Source organism: Pan troglodytes, chromosome X (genome assembly GCF_028858775.2).
Source record: "Pan troglodytes isolate AG18354 chromosome X, NHGRI_mPanTro3-v2.0_pri, whole genome shotgun sequence".
NCBI classification, from domain to species: Eukaryota; Metazoa; Chordata; class Mammalia; order Primates; family Hominidae; genus Pan; species Pan troglodytes.
Window position 1 is genome coordinate 152,489,516 of NC_072421.2, and position 19,686 is coordinate 152,509,201.

The 19,686-nt window shown below is 35.9% G+C and overlaps 2 protein-coding genes across 14 annotated transcripts in view; one reads left to right on the forward strand and one right to left on the reverse strand.

Moving 5' to 3' along the window:
- The window catches only part of BRCC3 (BRCA1/BRCA2-containing complex subunit 3), a 42,492-nt gene extending 22,957 nt beyond the window's left edge, over window positions 1-19,535 (forward strand). For 6 of the 13 annotated variants that reach the window (XM_016944632.4, XM_009439876.5, XM_016944630.4 and 3 more), the window contains 3 exons: window positions 12,472-12,603; window positions 13,148-13,191; window positions 16,437-17,440. In XM_016944632.4, the coding sequence (XP_016800121.1) occupies window positions 12,472-12,603; window positions 13,148-13,191; window positions 16,437-16,588 (328 nt within the window). In that variant the 3' untranslated portion in view covers window positions 16,589-17,440. Of the gene's footprint in view, window positions 1-12,471; window positions 12,604-13,147; window positions 13,192-16,436; window positions 17,441-17,686 lie in introns of those variants that run through there. The other 7 variants (XM_016944629.4, XM_003317793.7, XM_521347.8 and 4 more) reach the window with 3 other exon arrangements.
- MTCP1 (mature T cell proliferation 1) overlaps window positions 1-19,686 on the reverse strand; it is a 76,943-nt gene that overhangs the window by 32,690 nt on the left and 24,567 nt on the right. The window lies entirely within an intron of this gene.

The following is a 19,686-nucleotide window of genomic DNA, read 5'->3' on the forward strand; positions in this document are numbered from 1 at the left end:
ATTTTTATTTATTTATTTTTTTAGAGACAGGGTCACGCTCTGTCACCTAGGCTGGAGTGCAGTGGCATGATCTCAGCTCACTGCAGCCATCAACTTCTGGGCTCAAGTGGTCCTCCTGCCTCAGCCTCCCAAGCAGCTGGGACTACAGGCATGTGCCAATACTCTACTGTACTTTTTATCTCAGGCATTGTAATATTCATGTCTAAAAGTCTCATTTGGATCTTTTAAATTTTTTCTTTTCTATACTTAACATGTTTAATCTTCTAGCTTCTTGAACATACAAAATAGTTATAATATTCATTTTAATGTTTTTGTCCTCCAATTTTGTCACTAAATCAGCATCATTCTGGGCCAATTCCAATTCATTTCCTCTCCTTATAGGTTGGACTCTTCTGCTGCTTTTCATGCCTGATAATTTTTGATTGGATGCAGACATTGTGAATTTTACCTTATTGGGTACTAGATATATTTGTGTTCCTAAAAATATTCTTGAGTTTTGTTTCAAGATACTGCTAAAGTTATTAGGAAACATTCCTATCCCTTTGGATCTTGCTTTTAAGCTTTGTTAGGCAGAAACAAAGCAGTGTTTAATATAAGGTTCATTTTTTCCCCACTACTGAGGCAAGACCCTTTTTAATACTCTGATGCTTCCAATATTATGAGATTTTCCATTCGGACTGTTGAAAATAGATGCTTTAATCCCTTTAGGTTGTTGTTTCTCTGACTGGGTAGTTTGCTCACACACATGTCCAGACCCTCCAGGTGTTCTCTTCCTATGCAGCTCTTTCCTCTACGGTACTTTACTTTGCAAACACAAACTATCTTGGCCTTCCCAGAGTCTCAGCTCCATTTTCTCAACTCGGCATCTGCCAAGCCCTACCTGGGGGTTCTCCTTGTGCTTCAGCTGGGAAACTTTCTCCAGTTTACCTCTGAGTTCAACCTGATAACTCCAATTCTATTTCCATACTTTAAGGTTCATCCTAGCATTCTCCTTTTTCATATTTGCAACTTTTTCCTTCAAAAGAGAGATGCCTTGCTTCTGCTAGCCACAATATGTTTACTTGTTACTCAGCCCTAGAATATACAGAAAGTAGTTTCAGAATTGCTAATCTATATCATCGTGAAAGACAAACCTACTAACTAGAGATCAAAATTTGTTCACAGTTCTTTTTATTAAGCTTTATTGAGGTATAATTAACATGCAGAATTGCACATATTTAATGTACACATTTTGATGAGTTTGGACATATGCCTAAGAGTGTATACTCAAAATAGTTAGCTGGGTTCAGTCTGTTTTCCCCCTGACCACTTCAGTGTGGTTATATGATTTATTTGAAAGACAGGTTTTTCTTGTTTGCTTGTTTTCCATTTTAGGATTTTTTTTTAACCCATACTTTTTTCCCTTTTAGAGTATATGAAACATCAACATGGTTCAAAAAGTCAAAAGTCAGAACTATATAGAGTTAATTTTGTATAGACTAAGATATGAATCTAATTTTATCTCTTTCTAAATGGCAATCTACCTGTTACAAAACCATTGTTTAAAAAGTTTGTGTTAGGTGGGCACAGTGGCTCATGTCTGTAATCCCAGCACTTTGGGAGGCCGAGGCGCGTGGATCACTTGAGGTCAGGAGTTCGAGAACAGCCTGCCCAACATGGTGAAACACCATCTCTACTAAAAATACAAAAATTAGCTGGGTGTGGTGGCGCATGCCTGTAATCCCAGCTACTCGGGAGGCTGAGGCAGGAGAATTGCTTGAACCCGGGAGGCGGAGGTTGCAGTGAGCCGAGATTGTGCCACTGCCCTCCAGCCTGGGCGACAGAGTGAGGGAAAATAATAATTAAAAAAAAGCTTATCTTCATGTCAGCAATTTTACATGCCACCTTTTACCATATATGAAAGCTCCCTATTCACTTGGATCTATTTCTTTTTATTCTGTCCGTCCATTTAGTTACCATCACATAAATTATGGTGGCTTTATTGTATGTTTTATTATCCGTAGGGCTAGTCTCCATTGTAGCTTTTCTTTTCTCAGTGTTTCCCTGACTATTCTTTTTGTTTTGCTTTGTTTTGAGACGGAGTCTCGCCCAGTCGTCCAGGCTGGAGTGCAGTGGTGCGATCTTGGCTCACAGCAGCCTCTGCCTCCCGGGATCAAGCTGTTCTCCTGTCTCAGACTCCCGAGTAGCAGGGATTACAGGCACGTGCCATCACACCTGGCTAATTTTTGTATTTTTAGTGGAGACAGGGTTTCACCATGTTGCCCAAGCTGGTCTCGAACTCCCAACCTCCCAAAGTGCTGGGATTACAGGTGTGAGCCCAGGCTTGAGCCACCACGCCCATCCAAGACCCTGACTATTCTTACATGTTTGGTTTTTCATGTGAACCTTACTATCAACTTGTCTAGCTCCAGATAAAAACTTTTCGATATTTCTATTGAGATTGTGTTAAATTTATAAATTAATCTGTGATGTTGCATCATCCTATCCAAGAGCACTGGCTGTCTTTCCATTTGCTGTAGTCTACTTTTGTGTCTTTCGGGAGTGTTGTTTTTCTCATATAGGTTTTGTATATGTCATACTGAAATTTATTCTTAAGCATTTAACTTCTTTTTTGCTTTGTTAATGTTTTTTTTTCTATTACATCCTCTGTTTTTTGCTTGTATATTTGAAGGCTACTATTTCTGTATGTAAATTTTTATCTTCCTGAATTCTTTTGAGTTAATTATACCTTTATTTCTCTAGAGCTTTCCAGATAAGTATCACACTCCATCTGCAAATAGTTTTACTTATTTCCCAATTCCTAAACCTCTAATTGATTCCTTAAATATAACTGCATTGCCTAATATCTTCTTTAGAACATTAAATAGTAGTGGAAATAGTAGATGATCTTGTTTTGTTTCTGATCCTTATGGAAATTCCTGTAGCATTTCTTCATTAAGAAAGATTCTGTATTCAGGAAAAATCATAAGTGCTATCAGAAATATTCTTTTTTTGTACTGTCTTTATCAGGTTTAGGTATATATATTACACTTGCTTCAGAAGAATTGTTTGGAGTTTTCTTTCACTGTCTAGGCTGTGACAGAAATATATGTAGCAGTGAGACAATCAGTTCTTTGACAATTCCTCTATGAAATCAACTAGGCCTTTTTGTGTTTCTCCTCTGGGAATTTATCTGTTTATGCTTTCTTTCTGTAATGGGGTCAATTTTGGTACAGTTTCCGAAGAAATTATTCATTTTTTATGGTTTGCAAATTTATTTACACAGAGATCTCTCTGCCAGATAGTCTGTCATATTTTAAATCTCTTGTATTTTAATAGTTATCTCCCCCTTGTCATTTCATATTTTGTATATTTGTGCTATTTCTTTTTTCCCTTGGTTATGTTAGCCAGTGGTGTGTCAATTTTGTTATTTTTCCTTGAAACACTGATTTTTATTTAGTTATTTTTTTCTATTCCCAACCTTACTACTTTTTCTTTTATGTTTATTATTTCCTTCCTTATGTTTCATTTTGGTCATTTTGTTGTGCTTGTCTTAGCATTTGGAGTTTGGAATTTAATGAGTATATTTTTTGTCTTTCATTATTATTGATATAAATGCTTAAGGCTGTGAATTTTCCACTGATCTTTGCTTTAAATATATCCCATAGATGCTAAGTAGTATTTTTATTTATTTATTTTTTTAAAAGTTCTTTAATTTTAGCACTCACCCATTTTACTTCCTTTCAATTTGGTATCATGGTGTAGCTATTCTAAAATGATCCTGCTCCCTAATGCCCTCAGAATAAAGCCCCAAACCTGCAGCCCTTCATGGTTTGCTTATTTCTCCAGCCATGTTCTCTCTCTGTCATATGCTCACTCTGCCTACAGTTTCCTTTTTCCTTATACCACCTGGCCAATGTCTAGTCATTTTTGAAGATGAAGATCAAATTTAGGAATCCTTCTCTGATAATTCTCAACCCCCGATACCATCCCAGTTAAGCATTCCTCCTGGAAACTTAATAAAATCATATACTTCCTTTTTGTAATACTTATAACATTATATTTTAATATTTTGTTTTTCCACTAACATTGTAAGATCCTTGAAAGAAGGTATGCTTTTTTATTACTGTTCCCATGGTGTTCAGTAAATATTTGTTTAGTGTCCCTTCAGCTGTAGATTTCAAAACTACTATTTTAATGCATACATTCTGACCTGTGAGCTCTAGCATACTCTAGAGCTTCTTTGTCATAAACTTAGTTTGGTTGGTTGGTCTTAGCTTTTCAATTGAAGTGTAACATACAGAAAAGTACACAAATTAACAAGTGTCCAGCTCAATCAATTTTCACAAAATGAAAACACCTATGCAACCACAACCCAGATCAGTCAGCTCCATGAATTTTTACAAAGTGAACGCCTGTGAAACTGTACTACATATCAAGAAATAGAACCTTACCAGCCCTCCAGAAGCCTCCTTTGTGACTCCTCTCAATTGTTATACCCTTGTTTTTTTCCCAAAGGTAACCATTATCCTAATCTCTAACAACACAGATTAATTTTGTCTGTTTTTGAATTTTATATAAATGGGAAAATACGGTAAGTACAACTTTGTGTATGGCTTCTTTCACTCTGTTATGGTAGTTCTTTTTTATTGCTGTGTAATATTTCATTGTTGGAATTTACCACAATTTACTTATATGTTCTATTGTTAGGCATTTGGGTTGTTTCCAATTTGGGGCTCTTATGAATAAAGCTGCTATGAAAATAATCCTTACACAAGCCTCTTGTTGCCCATGTGAATGCATATCTTTTCAGTATGTACACAGAAGTGGAATTGCTGGGTTATCACTTTAGTAGAATAGTTTCCAAGCTATCCTACAAATTCACATCCTTGCCAACAGTGTATGAAGGTTTTCACAGCTTAACAGCTTCACTGACAATTAGTATTTTCTGACTTTTTCATTTTTTGCAGTTCTGGTGAGTGTGCAGTAGTATCTTATTGTGGTTTTAATTTGGATTTCCCCAGTGACTAATTAGGTTGAACACCTTTTCAAATGTTTATAGGCTTTTTGGATATCCCCTCACGTATAAGTCATATTCATTTTTCTTTAACTTTCTTAGTACTTCAAAAGAATTCCAGTATGTTCTGGATATAAGCTGTCAGCTATACCTATTCCAAGTATCTACTCTCTCACCCTGACCTGGTTTTCACTATCTTAATGGTATCATTTGATGAGCCTAAGTTGTTTATTTAATATAATAGTCCAAATTATCTTTTTATCTTTTCGATCTAGTGCTTTTTAGTGTCCTACACTATTTAAGACATCTTTCCCTATCTGAAAGAGATGCTTTATTATTTCACCATTCATGCTTAAATCTACAATCTACTTAGTGTTAACTTTAGGATATGATGTGGGATGTGAGTTGACGTTCCCTTTTTCCCACGTGTGTATCCAATTGACCTGGCACCATTTATTGCTGCCTTGCCACTTTGCCTTAAATCAATCGTCCCTATATATATGATTATGTTTTTGGACTCTAGGCGAATTCTGTTTTGTCTATGTGTCTATCCTTGTGTCAGTAACATACTTAGTTGCTGTAGCTTTATAATAAGTCTTGATGATATGTGGTAACATTAGTTCTCCCCTTTGTTGTTATTCTTCAAGACTGTCTTGGCTATTCTTCGCCCTTTGTAGCCCCATATAAATTTTAAAATCGGTTTGTTGATTTCCACAAGAAAACTTGCTGAAACATGTCAGCTGAGATTTGACTGGGATAGAATTGAATCCATTCATCAATTTGATGTATCCCTCCATTTATTTAGATTTTAATTTCTCTATCTTTTGTATTTTTCTGTGAAACATCTGAAAAGATTGTACACATCTTTCATTTAAATTATTCTTGGGAATTTGGTGTTTTATGTTATTGTAATTGGTATCTTTTCATAATTTTCCAGTTGGTACCGGTTATTTACATAGCAAATTGATATATGTATGTTGGCTTTATATCCAGCAGCCTTATGGATATAAATGTACTTATTAATCCTAATGATTTATCTGCAGATTTTATTTCCTTGGGATTTTCTATGTAAACAGTCATGTCTTCCATAAACAAGGGCAATTTAATTTCACCCTTTCCAATCTTTACACCTTTTTATTTCTCTTTCATGCCTTATTATACTGTCTCAGTCTTCCAGTAAAATTTATGAATAAAATGTAAAAGAGAATGCTTTAAAATTTCCCAATTATCTCTAGTGTTTAATTTAGCTTTTCTGTAGTTAGCCTCTATCATATTAAGGAAGTTCCCTTGTATTTCTAGTATTCTAAGCCTCTTTTTTATGATTGAATGTTGAATTTTATCAAATGCTCCTTCTGCATTTATTAAGATAATCATATGATTATTTGCCTTAATGTGGTAAGTCGCATGGACTGATTTCTGAATCTTAACCCAGCTTTGCATTCCTTAGTCACTGTATATTATCTCTTTAGTGTATTCACTAGGCTAATCTTTTTAGGAATTATATATCTTTTTCATAAATAAGATTGATCCATAATTTTCTTTTGTTTAAGCACCTTTGCTAGATTTTGATATCATGGTTTTGCTGGCTGCATAGTACAAAGTAGAAAATGTTCCCATATCTCGATTTTCTGAAATGGTTTGTGTAAGTTTGGGTTTTTTCTTTAAATGTTTGATAGAATGTAACAGATTAGCAATGTCAGTGTGGAGTTTTCTTTGTGTAAAGTTTTAAATTATAGGTTCAGTTTCTTTAAAATATGTAGGATTATTCTGATTTTCTGTATCGTTTTAGTTTTGGCAAGTTGTGCTTTTCTAGGAATTTATCCTAGAACTTTAGTTTACATTGTTCACAATATCTTCTTACTATTCTTTTAAAGTTTGTAGGATCCGAAGTGATTTCTCTTTTTTCATTCCTTACATTAGTAATTTTTGTGTTCTCTGTTTTTACCTTGATCAGTCTTGGTGGGGGTTTATTAATGATATCAGTCTTTAAGCACTGCTTTGGGTACATCCATAATTTTTATTTACTATCCTTCAGTTCAAAGTATTTCCCTTGTGATATTATTACCCTTGTGATTTACTTTGATGTAGGTGTTATTTAGAAATATTTTATTAAATTTCAAAGCATTGGATGATTTCACACATAGATGAAATCAACACATGCTGCCCCTATATCTCACTGAACTCAACTATATACTCTGGAAAGAATGCCAAGCCTAGCTATTTGTGAACTCTGGAATGTAAATAACAGGCAGATTGGAGAAGGGCCCCAAAACTCAAAATACCACAGAAGTGGGGATATAAACAAGATCCAAAGTCTCATAACTTAATATCCAAAATAACCAGGACATAAACCAAAGTTATTTAACATATTAAGAACCACAGAAATCTCATCTTGTATGGGAGAAGATAATCAACAGATACAAAAGGCAAGATGACACTTATGTTGGAAATATCTGACAAGACTTTAAAAGCTGCCATTATGAAAATGCTCAAGCTATCAGTCACAAAAATGTTGCAACAAATATTTAAAAAGAAAGTATCATATAAGAAATAGAAGATAAAAAGAAGCAAATGTAAATTTTACAACTGAAAAATATAACAACCAAAAATTTTAAACTCTAGATTAAAAGTGAGAATGCAGTGGAAATGCCAGAGGAAAGAGTCAGTAAACTTGAAGATAGATCAATAGAACTATCCAAGCTGGATAACAGACAGAAAAGACTGGGAAAAAAGGGACAGAGTTTCAGAGAACTGTAGAAAAACCACAAAAGGTAGCAAAGGATAGATATATAAATCAGTGGAATAGAATTGTGAGTCCATAAGTCAACCTGTACATTTCTGGTCAATTGATCTTCAACAACTGTGCCATGATAATTCAACAGGGAAAGAAGAGGCAATTCAACAAATGGTGCTGGGACAGCTGGATATCCACATGCAAAAAGAATAATGCTGGACCACTATCTTCACCCAATATACAAAAATTAAAATGGATCAAAGATCTAAATAGAAGAGCTAAAACAATACAACTTTAGAAGAAAACATAGGGGTACATCTTCATGACCTTCAATTTGGCACTAATTTCTTAAATATGACATCAAATGCACAAGGGAGAAAGGAAAAAAAACAGATAAATTGGATTTGATAAAAATTAAAAACTTTTGTGCATCACAGCACATTATCAAGAAGGTGAAAATAACCTACAGAATCAGAAAAAATAGTGGCAAATTACAAAAAGCAGTCTCCCCTTATCTTTGGGGAATATGTTCCAAGAACCCCAGTGGAGGCCTGAAACCACAGATAGTACTGACCCCTATTACACCATGTTTTCTTATACATACACACCTGTGATAAAGTTTAGTTTATAAATTAGGCACAGTATGAGATTAACAACAACAATAGTAAAATAGAACAATTATAACAATATATTGTTCACAATTTCAAAGATAGAAGATTTGTTCTTACTATAGGCCTTAGCAGCATTAGCATATGATATGTTCTCGTTTTTTAAAATTAAGTTGGATACTTTTCATCATTTCACTTAAATGAACCACTTTAGGGCTTCTCTTTGGCATAGCAGAACTGCCAACATTGCTGCTCCTATGTTCTGGGGCCATTATTAAGTAAAATAAGGATTATTTGAACATTAGAACTGCAATACCGTGACAGTCAATCTGATGGTTACCAAGTGACTAATGGGCAGGTATCATATACAGTATGGATCAGATGGACAAAGGGTTGATTCATATCCTGGGCAGGTTAGAGCAGGATGGCGTAAGATTTCATCATGCTACTCAGAAAGGTCTGCAACTTAAAGCTTATGAATTGTTTATTTCTAGAATTTTTCATCTAATATTTTTGGACCGTGGTTGACCACAGGTAACTGAAACCATGGAAAGTAAAACCAAGGATAAGAGAGGACTACATATTTGATAATGGTATAGCATCCAGAATAGGTAAAGAATTCTTACAACTCAAAAATAAAAGGACATACACTTCAATTTAAAAATAAGCATTCAACACAGGACTGGAATTCCTAGCCAAAACAATTAAGCAAGAACAAGAAATAAAAGGCATCCACATTGGAAAGGAAGATGTAAGTTTATCTCTCTGTTCACACATGAAATATATGTGGAAACCTCACAAAACTGTTAGAACTAATAAGCAAAAAGAAAGTTGCAGGATACAAAAATCAACAAACCAAAATCTATTTTATTTCCATATACTAACAATGAATAATCAGAAAAGGAAATTTAGAAAATCTCATTTACAATAATATCAAAAAGAATAAAATAATTAGGCATAAACTTAACCAAGGAGGTGAAAGACTTATATATTCAAAACTACAAAATGTTGCTGGAAGAAGTTACAGACACAAATAAATGGAAAGACATCTCATGTTCATGGATTGGATAAATTAATATTGTTAAGATATCATACTACTCAAAGTGATCTGTAGATTTAATGCAATCACTGTAAACATCCCAATGGCTTGCTTGCTTTTTTTTTTTTTTTTTTTTTTTTGATGGAGTCTCGCTCTGTCACCCAGGCTGGCCATTTTAAAAATAGAAGAATCTATCCAAAAGTTGATACGGAATCTCAGGGGACCTTGAATAGCCAAAACAAGTTCGAAAAAGAACAAATTTGGGCAATTCACACTGCCTGGTTTCAAAAGTAACTACAAAGCTACAGTAATCAAAACAGTGTGGTATCAATGAAACAGAATGGTGAGCCCAGATTTAAACCCTTGCATATGGTCAAGCAAACTTCAACAAGGATACCAACACCACTAAATGGGAAAAAGACAGTCTCTTTAATAAATGATCCTGGAAAAACTGAATATTCACATGCAAAAGAAAGAAGCTGGACCCTTATCTTACACCGTATATAAAACTTAAATGAATTAAAGACCAAAATATAAGACCCCGAACTACAAAACTAGCAGAAAACATAGGGAAAAAGCTTCATGACATTGGATTTGACAATAATTTCTTGAATATGACACCAAAAGCACAGCTAACAAAAGCAAAATAGACAAATGAGACTACATCAAGCTTTAAAACTTATGTGCATGAAAGGAAGCAATGAACTGAGTGAAAAGGCAACCTATGGAATAGGAGAAAATATTTGCAAATCATATATTTAATAAGGGGTCAATATCCAGAATATATAAAGAACTCCTACACTCAATAACAAAAAAATCTGATTTTAAAATGGGCAAAGGACTTAAAGTGATATTTCTCTTGGTCAACAAGCATATGAAAGAGTGTTCAATATCACTAATTGTCAGAGAAATGCAAATCAAAACCACAATGAGATACCACCTCACACCCATTATGACAGCTACTATCTAACAAAATCAGAAAATAACAAGTGTTGGTGGGAATATGGAGGAGTTGGAACCCTTGTACATTATTGTTGAGATTGTAGAGTGGTGCAATAAGCCTGTAGTTTCTTTAAAAACCTAAAAATAGATCTACTATATGATCTACCAGTCTCACTTCTTGGGTGTATATCCAAAAGAATTAAAAGCAAGATCTCAAATAGGTATTTACATACCTATGTTCACAGCATTATTCACAATAGTCTAGAAGTAAAAGCATCCCACATGTCCATTGATGGATGAATGGACCAACAAAATGCAATGTAACATATAATGGAATACTATACAACCTTAAAAATAAAGGAAAACCTGTTACAACCTACAGCATGAAAGAACCCTGAGAATATTATGCTAAGTGAAATAAGCTATTCACAAAAGGACAGATGCAGCATTTTTCTATTTATATAAGGTATCTAATGATCATAGATATACAAAGTAGAATGGTGGTCACCAGGGGCCGGGAGAAGGGAGAAAGGGGAGTTGTTTAATGGGTATGGAGTTTCAGTTCTGCAAGATGAGAATGTTTTGAAGATCTGTTTCATAACAATGTTAATATACTTACATTACTGAACTGTACACTTAAAATGGTTGATAGTAAATTTTATTTTTTTAACCACAATTAAAAAAAAAAAACCCAAATGGACATTGTAAAAGTGGAAAATACCTAAAATTAAGAAATCACCAGAGGGACTAGCAGCAGACTCAGGTATAGCAGAAGGGATCAGTGACAAAGACAGGTTGATAAAATATACCCTAAATGAAGCAAAGAGTTAAAAAAAAAAAAGAGAATGAAATAGCAGAATGGCGTGTGACAGAACTGTGAGGCAGTGTGAACCATTTTAATTTACATGTAATTGGAGCACCAGAAGTAGACAAAGAATGCCTAAAGAGATAATGGCTAAGAATTCTCTAAAAACTGATTCATACCCATAGATGCATGAATCTCAGCCAATCACAAGCAATATGAATATAAGCCAACTAAAATAGGCACATTATAGCAGCTAAAGGAATAAAAGATATATTACAAATAGTGGAGAAATACAATGATAAGAATGATGGCTGACTTCTCATCAGAACCCTGGGAGGCTGGAAGATGATGGGGTGACATCTTTAATGTGCATGAAGAAAAAAGCTATCAACCCCAGAATTTTATATTAAGACAAACCAGACATTTTTATGGAAAAAAGCAGGCAGAATTAATCTGGAGAATTCACTACAAGAAATATTAAAAGTTCTTCAGACTGAAAATATATGATTTTAGATGGAAGCACACCCTGACTACTTGGGTGTGGGGAGGGGAGGGCTTGTAATGCCCCACCATTTGTGTTCCATCTAGGCTGTGGTATGGGGACTAGACATGTTCTGCTGGGATGGGGAAGCTAGATCTTAAGCTGCCTTACCACCATGTGCCAGTGGGGCCTCACAGTGCCAGGGGCCTTCAACCTGAATTCTCCACTGAACCTGCTGGTAGGTAGAGTTTAGGTGTATTTGGGGTGAGAAGTGGGTAGAGGTAGATTGGTTGGGCCTTAGTAAGAAACATTTCTGTTTCTCCCACTCTAGCATGAACATGTGAATATTTGTGAATTTCTTACCTATTTCCCCCCAGGGGAGAAAATGGGAAGTGAGGGCCACTGGTAAACACTGAGTTAGAACAAGTGAGTAATCCCACCTACATAATGAATGTGATGGAGTCATTGAAGAGTCTGTAGTTCCTCTACTCCAGACTTTTGGGATTACTTTGTTCAACCTCACTGGCAACTTCTTGACTGAAAACAGTATTAATTAGCTATTTCCCCTGACTGGGGAGCAGACGTAAGGACCTTGAGCTCTCAAGGCTTCTCTTAAATTTACAGAAGTGGCCTCAGATTCTCTATGGAACTAGGGAATACTGGCTCTGCAGACGGGCTTTTAGTTTGCTCTCCAGACGAACCCAGTTTGAACTCTATCCACTTTGAAGTTAACATCACTAAATGAATTACAGCAATGCTTAATCTTTAAAGTATGCCATATCCCAAACTTTCAATTAAAACTGTAGAGAACTTCTGATTATAACAACTCAGGGTTTAAAAACTGACCTGAACTGATTGCCTCACAGGTATGAGAGAATCGAAATCCCAATCCATATTGTACCTCATGTCACTATCGGGAAAGTGTGCCTTGAATCAGCAGTAGAGCTGCCCAAGATCCTGTGCCAGGAGGAGCAGGATGCGTATAGGAGGATCCACAGGTAGAGACCCTCTTCACTCCTCTTCTCTACTTCTCAGGACCTAGTCTCTCTTTTCTTCTTCTGTCCTTTTATCTTTAGCAGCTCAACTCTTGAGGCCCCTTTCTTTTTGCCTCTCTGGGAAGCTTTCTAGCAGTCTCCAATCATAATGTTTCTCACGTTGTATGATAATTTCTTCAACATTTGTTTTTCTCCTGCTACTTTGGATCTTTCAAGGGCAAGGATGCTTTCTTTTTTGGTTGAGAAAAGAGGATAATCCACAACATCTTAATCCTGTTGCCAAGCACTAGGTCTTGCCCAATAAATTTGTACTAAGTCAGAGCTTTGGTGAGAGACAGCAATTTCAAAATTATCACTTTGAATTATCTTTGAATAAAATCACATCCCCCAAATCATCAAGAAGTTGATATTGGGGATTTAAATACTACATATTCATCTAATACAGTTGACAACGGTGTGATGCAGTTTATGGTTGGTATAGTCCATGACCATTTTGCTTTCCCTTCAGTGCTGCTTTGCCACTAACCTAAACTATTTTATTCTTTAGCCTTACACATCTGGACTCAGTAACCAAGATCCATAATGGCTCAGGTAAGAATTGTTTCTTGAGTACTCAGCATTTTTTCTGAGTATTTCCCTGAAACACTCAGCTGACAGATGCAAATTTAGTTTAAGTGAGTGAAGTGATGGGTACAAGTTGTCTTCAGGCTTCCTTTCCCAAGGGTTTTCCTGATCCTGAGCCCAACATTTCTTGTGAACTCTGGGGATCCATGAATACTATAAATACAGCCTAGAGTAAGACAGGAGGAAAGACAGGAAAGAGCTTTATGATAGACCTACTCAGTGATATACTGGCACACATTTAACAACCAGATCTCAAGGAGCAGGGAGGACCCTGATTTGTTGTGTTTGACGGTTTCCATGGTGTAATGCCCCTGGCATGGCTGGTTTCAAGCAACTAACATGTCATCAACTAGCTTATAAACTTCTTGGAATTTTAATAGTTGGCTTTTGTGAGCTGGCATGAATTGGTTCCAGCATAACACTACCAGCCTGTCGTGGTGGGAACTGAAAGAGATGGATGGATACACAGATAGACAGATAAAAGGGAAGGCATGAGGGAGAAAATCTTTTGATGTCAATAAATATAAAAGTAATTTTTGTACAAGGCAAAGGAACAAAAAGCTGAATACAATATATATACTAATTCACTTGTCCCTAATATACACATTGCCCCAGCCACACTTTCTGTCTGAGTAACCCTGACTTCTGGGTCATTCTGTGCACTCTTCCCCAGTTACTTCCAAAGTCACCAGTGAGGAAGAAGGGGAGGCTTTTGAGTGTTATAGGCGGTTACTTTTCAAAGAAAAGGGAGAAATGGCTTGGTCTATCTGTCCCATAATTTTGGTCTCAGGATAAAACATGACAGAGTTAAAAGTTGGTAATATATGATATGTAACCATATTCTAAAGCCATAGTAATTTAAAAAGTATAAATAATAGCTCAAAATAAACAAATAGATCAGTGGAACTGAACAGAGTCCAGAGATAGGCCTATGTATATATAAGAATTTATATTTAACAAAGATATTACTTTAAATAAATGAAAAAAGCATGAATTATTTACTAAATAGGATTGGGACAGTTCATTTCTTTCTTTGTTCATTCAGGAAACATTTGAGTGCTATTCTAGGCACTAAGGTACAGTGCTGAACAAAAGAGACAGTTTTAACCTTCATGGAGTTAACATTCTTTTATTTCCATTTGGGGGAAAATAGATTCCTACCTAATACCCTACACAAAAAATAAATTCCAAATATATTTAAACTTTTACTATTGTGGTACAACCACTTTAGAAAAGAGGTTGGCAATTATACTTGCCAAATGTCATACCAGTTCCTTTCCTAGGTATATACGTCAAAGAATTGAAAACAGCCGCTCAAACAAAAACTTGTACACAAATGTTTACAGCAGCATTATTCACAATAGCCAAAAGGTAGAAACAACACAAATGTGTATCAGTGGGTGAATGGATAAACTCTGATATATCCATATAATGGACTACAACTCATCAATAAAAAGAACAAACTACTGAAACATGAACAAAAAGGACACGTCTCAAGAACATTATGCCAGGTGAAGGAAGCATCACACAAAAGGCTACATACTCCATGGTTCCAAATTCAAGAATAAGCAAAACTAATCTATGGTGTGGTAGCTGCCTGGGCCCAGGGGTGAAGGGGCATTTGATGCAAAGGAAACTGCGGAGGGGATTGTTTGAGGGTGGTGGAAATGGTATGTATCTTGACTAGCACTGGTTACATGGGATGTCTTAGTTCATTTTGTGTTGTTATGAAGGAATACCTGAGGCTGGGTAATTTATAAAGAAAAGAGGCTTATTTGGCTTTACAGTTTTGCAGACTGAACAAGAAGCATGGTGCTGGCACCTGCATTTGGTGAGGGCTTCAGGCTGCTTCCACTTGTGACAGAAGGCAAAGGGGAGCTTGTGTATGCAGACATCATGTGGCAACAGAGGAAACGAGAATGTTGGAGGGACCAGGCTCTTTTTAACAGCCAGTTCTTGTGGGAACTGACAGAGAAAGAACTCACCCCCATGACCCAAACGCCTCACATGAGGCCCTACCTCCAACATTGGGGGTCAAATTTTAACATGAGGTTTGGAGGGCCAAATATCCAAATTATAACATGGGGTATACATTTGTCAAAACTCATAGAACTGTATACTTTAAATTGGTTCATTTTACTGTCTGTAAATTACACCCCCAAAAGCTCATTTTATAAGTTAAAGAAATACGGGAGGAAAAATATAAGAATTTTTTTCAGACTCTAGGAAGGTGATAGCCTAAGAATAATGTGAAACCCTGAACTCACAAAAGGAAAGATTGAGTAAATAAAAATTAAAGACTTTTATGGCCCCCTACAAAAATAAAAATGTTAATTATTATCTTTAAAAGAAGTATAGATTAAGATAAGATTATCAGTTTTTCACCTTTTCAAAGATTAAATTGAGAGACAATTAGGTGAGGATGTGAGGGAAGTGAACAGTCTCACTGTTCCTGGAGATATAATTTGGTACAATCTGGAAAATACTGGATAATTAGTTTTAAAGTGTACATGTACTTAGATTTTAAAGTCTTTAAAATAGCAAAAAACTGGACAGTGGTCATTTAAGTAACAGTCACATATTATGAGAGAGAAAAAGATACTTACATTAGATGGAATTTGTTTTAAAAGAGTACCTTAGAATCTTTGTCTCACCATGAAGCTGAACAGTCACAGTAAAGCATAAAAGATGGTAACTCCCTTACTCTTCATCCCTCTGTTCTTCATTTCAAAAGAGGAGCTCTCAGGTGTATTCAATTAATGTATATTTCTGCAATATACATAACAGTTTATATACCTACAGGGTGCTCTGGAAACGTAAGTTGCAGAAGGCAGACTTCTGGCCCATTAGGAGGTTATGGTGGTTTACAGCAAGGGAAGGTCTGAAAGGCTGGGGAAAGGAACCCTTTCGTGGCTCTTAGCCCTTTTGCCTAAGGGAGTAAAGAGCTGGCCGTCTTTCTGCCAGGCTTCCCTCTGGCTTATGGATTCAAGATGACCTCAGAATGGGTATTTTCTATGCTCAGCTCTTCTGTTTTTCCCCTGGCTGGGCACAGAAAATAGTTTACCAGTCCTACTTATTACACTTTCTCTACTTCCTTCTCCAACCCCTTCTTTCTGTGCTCATGGTTGGGGGTCTGTTGGTGATAGAGTGGAAACATGCTAGTGGATGGTGCTTTTCCACAATTATTCTCATCTTTGTTTTTCCTATTGAAGTGTTTACCAAGAATCTGTGCAGTCAGATGTCGGCAATCAGCGGGCCTCTCCTACAGTGGTTGGAGGACAGACTGGAGCAAAACCAACAGCATTTGCAGGAATTACAACAAGAAAAGGAAGAGCTTATGCAAGAACTTTCTTCTCTAGAATAAATCAGCAGACAAAATGGGGTACAAAACTTCTTTTTCAGTTTGTGTACTAAACACAGTCTGAAAATGCACACAGCTCACATGCAGGCAGACAATAGAGTAGTTATTTTTCACATGCAATCAGCACAGGATGTCTTCTTGACAGTTTAATTAGAGTTCACTGAACCCTCCTACCTATAACTGACCAATAAGGAGCTTATGCAAGATGATTTAAGTAGAATATGGAAGTTATTTTTAAAAAGGCTATGGGTGGTACAATGGCAAGGAATATCTTAGAATAAAATGTCTGGGGAGTATATTTTAAACATTTATATTTCCCTTTCTTTTAACTTGGAAGTCTTTATTTTCATTTTCAAATACATTCACTCACTAGAGTATTTTATGTTTCAATTTTGTAGGTATGATGCTTATGTTGGACAAGCAAATAATAAATCCAGTGTGAGTGGAAGGAAGTACCCCACCTCTATGCCCTCATTGAGAGGACAGTGTCTTCCTTCTTGATTTCTAAAATATATGTTCTGAGATACCTATCAAACATTGAATCTCTGAGGGTGCCCTTTTTAGCCAAACATGAGTTCTAGCATATTTGACTCTGAAGTAAATTCCTATTGAGCAGATCCTATCTGCCTAGGAGTTTCCATTATAGTAAAATGTGTTTCTCCAGAAACATTTAGGATTGAGGATATAATAAAAATCGTGCTTTAAAAAGTTTGGTTGCATTACTCTTATCATGTAAAAGCACAAATGATAAATGCGTCTGCAGAAAAGACATACTTTTCTGTGTGCTTGTTGCATACTGGAAACAAAGTATGCTTGTTGGATACTAGAAGTTAAGTGATAAAGGCTGTTTTTGGTTTTTGTTTCTCCCTCTCATTTTTCACATTTCAAAGTGTTGTCCAGAATCACCTGCATCAGAATCACTTGAAGGTCATACTCTATCTCTGGGGATAAAACCCAGAAATCTGCATGAACTACTTAGCTGATTCTGGGACATACTAACATTTGAAAACCACTAGCCTTGAGCATATGGAATGTATATACTATATTGTCCCTAATTTCCCACAGGCACTGTTCTTCTCTATTCTTCTTCTTTCCCTATAGGAAAGATGAAAATATCCAGTGTAAAGTTACTTAAGCTAAATCAATTTCGAAGAAGAAAAACTTGGAGGACTCATTTTACCTGACTTCAAGACTTACTATAAAGCTATAGTAATCAAGATAGATGGTATTGGCAGAGGAACAGACACATACGTCAATGGAACAGATGAGAGAACCCAGAAATAAACCCATATAAATATGCTCAGCTGATTTTGAAAAAGTGCAAAAGCAATTCAATGGAGGAAGAATAGCCTTTCTGACAAATTATGCTAGAGCAATTAGACACCCATGGCGAGGAGAAAAAAGAACCTCTACTTAAACCTCACATCTTATATAAAATTTAACTCAAAATGTATAACGGACTTAAATGTGATACATAAAACTATATAACTCTGAAAAAAGCCACAGGAGAAAAATCTTCAGGATCTTGGGCTAGGTGACAAGTTCTTGGACTTTGCCCCAAAAGCACATCCATAAAAGACAAAATCTGATATATTGGACTTCTTCAAAATTTAAAAACTTGTGATTTAAGAAGAGGAAAAGATAAGCTACAGATTGAGATGAATTTGCAAACCATATATCTGATCAATTTGGAATATATAAAGTGTACTAAAAACTCAACTGAAGTCAGCCATGGTAGCTCATGCTTGTAATCTCACCACTTTGGAAGGCCAAGATGGGAGGAGTGCTTGAGGTTAGGCGTTCCAGACCAGCCTGGGCAACATAGTGAGACTCTTGTCTCTACAAAAAGTTTTTTTAAGAAATTAACTGGGCACCATGACACACACCAGTAGTCCCAGCTACTAGGGAGGCAGGAGGATCACTTGAGCCCAGGAGTTTGAGGCTGCAGTGAGCTATGATCACACCACCACACTCCAACCTGTGTAACAGAGTGAGGCCTCATCTCAAAAAAAAAAAAAGGCCACAAAACTCAACAATAAAAACAAACAGTCCAATTAGAAAATGGGCAAAAGACATGAATAGATGTTTCACTGAAGAGGACCTATGGATGGCAAGTAAGCATATGAAAAGCTGTTAAACTCCATAAGTCATCAGGGAATGCAAATTGAAACCACAGCGAGGCTATGACTTACTTATCTCAATGGCTAAAGAAAAAATAGTGAAAATACCAAATACTGATGAGGATACAAACTGGATATTTTATACATTGCTGACAGGAATGTAAAATGGTACAGCCACTCTGGGAAAGAGTTTATGAATTTCTTATCGAGTTAAGCATAATTTTTTAATCAAGTTAAACATAAGACCCAGCAGTTGTGCTCCTGGACATTCATTCCAGAGAAATGAAAACCTATATTGTACTTGTACTCAAATATTCATAGGAGCTTTATTTGTAATAGCCCCAAACTGGAAACAACCCAGATGTCCTACAACAGGTACATGGTTAAACAAACCATCCATAACTTGGAATACTACTCTGGAATGAAAAGGAACTAACTGTTGATACAAGAACCTGGTTGTACCTCAGGGGTATTATGGTGAACAAAAAAAGCCAGTCTCAAATGGTCACATACTGTATGATCGCATTTATATAACATTCTTGAGGTGACAAAATTATTGAAATGAAGAACAGATTAATGGTTGCCAGGGATAGGGACTGGAGGGGGTGTGGGGTATGTATGACTATAAAGGGATGAAGCAAGGAGTTCCTTTGTGCTGATGGAACAGTTCTATATGATTATGATGATTATGATGTTGATTATAACATTTGATTATGAGGTTAAGCACATGAATCTTTACCTGTGCTGAAGTTGTATGGACCTACATACACACAAATGAATGCATGTAAAATCTGGTGATACTGAATAAAGTCTGTAGTCTAGATAGCAGTATAATATTATTGTCAATGTCTTGGATATGAAGTTGTGCTATAGTTACAAAACCGTACCACTGGAGGAAACTGGGTAATGGATACATGGGACTCTGTACTATTTTTGCAACTTCCTATAAGTATATAATTATTGCAAAATGAAAAGTTGTAA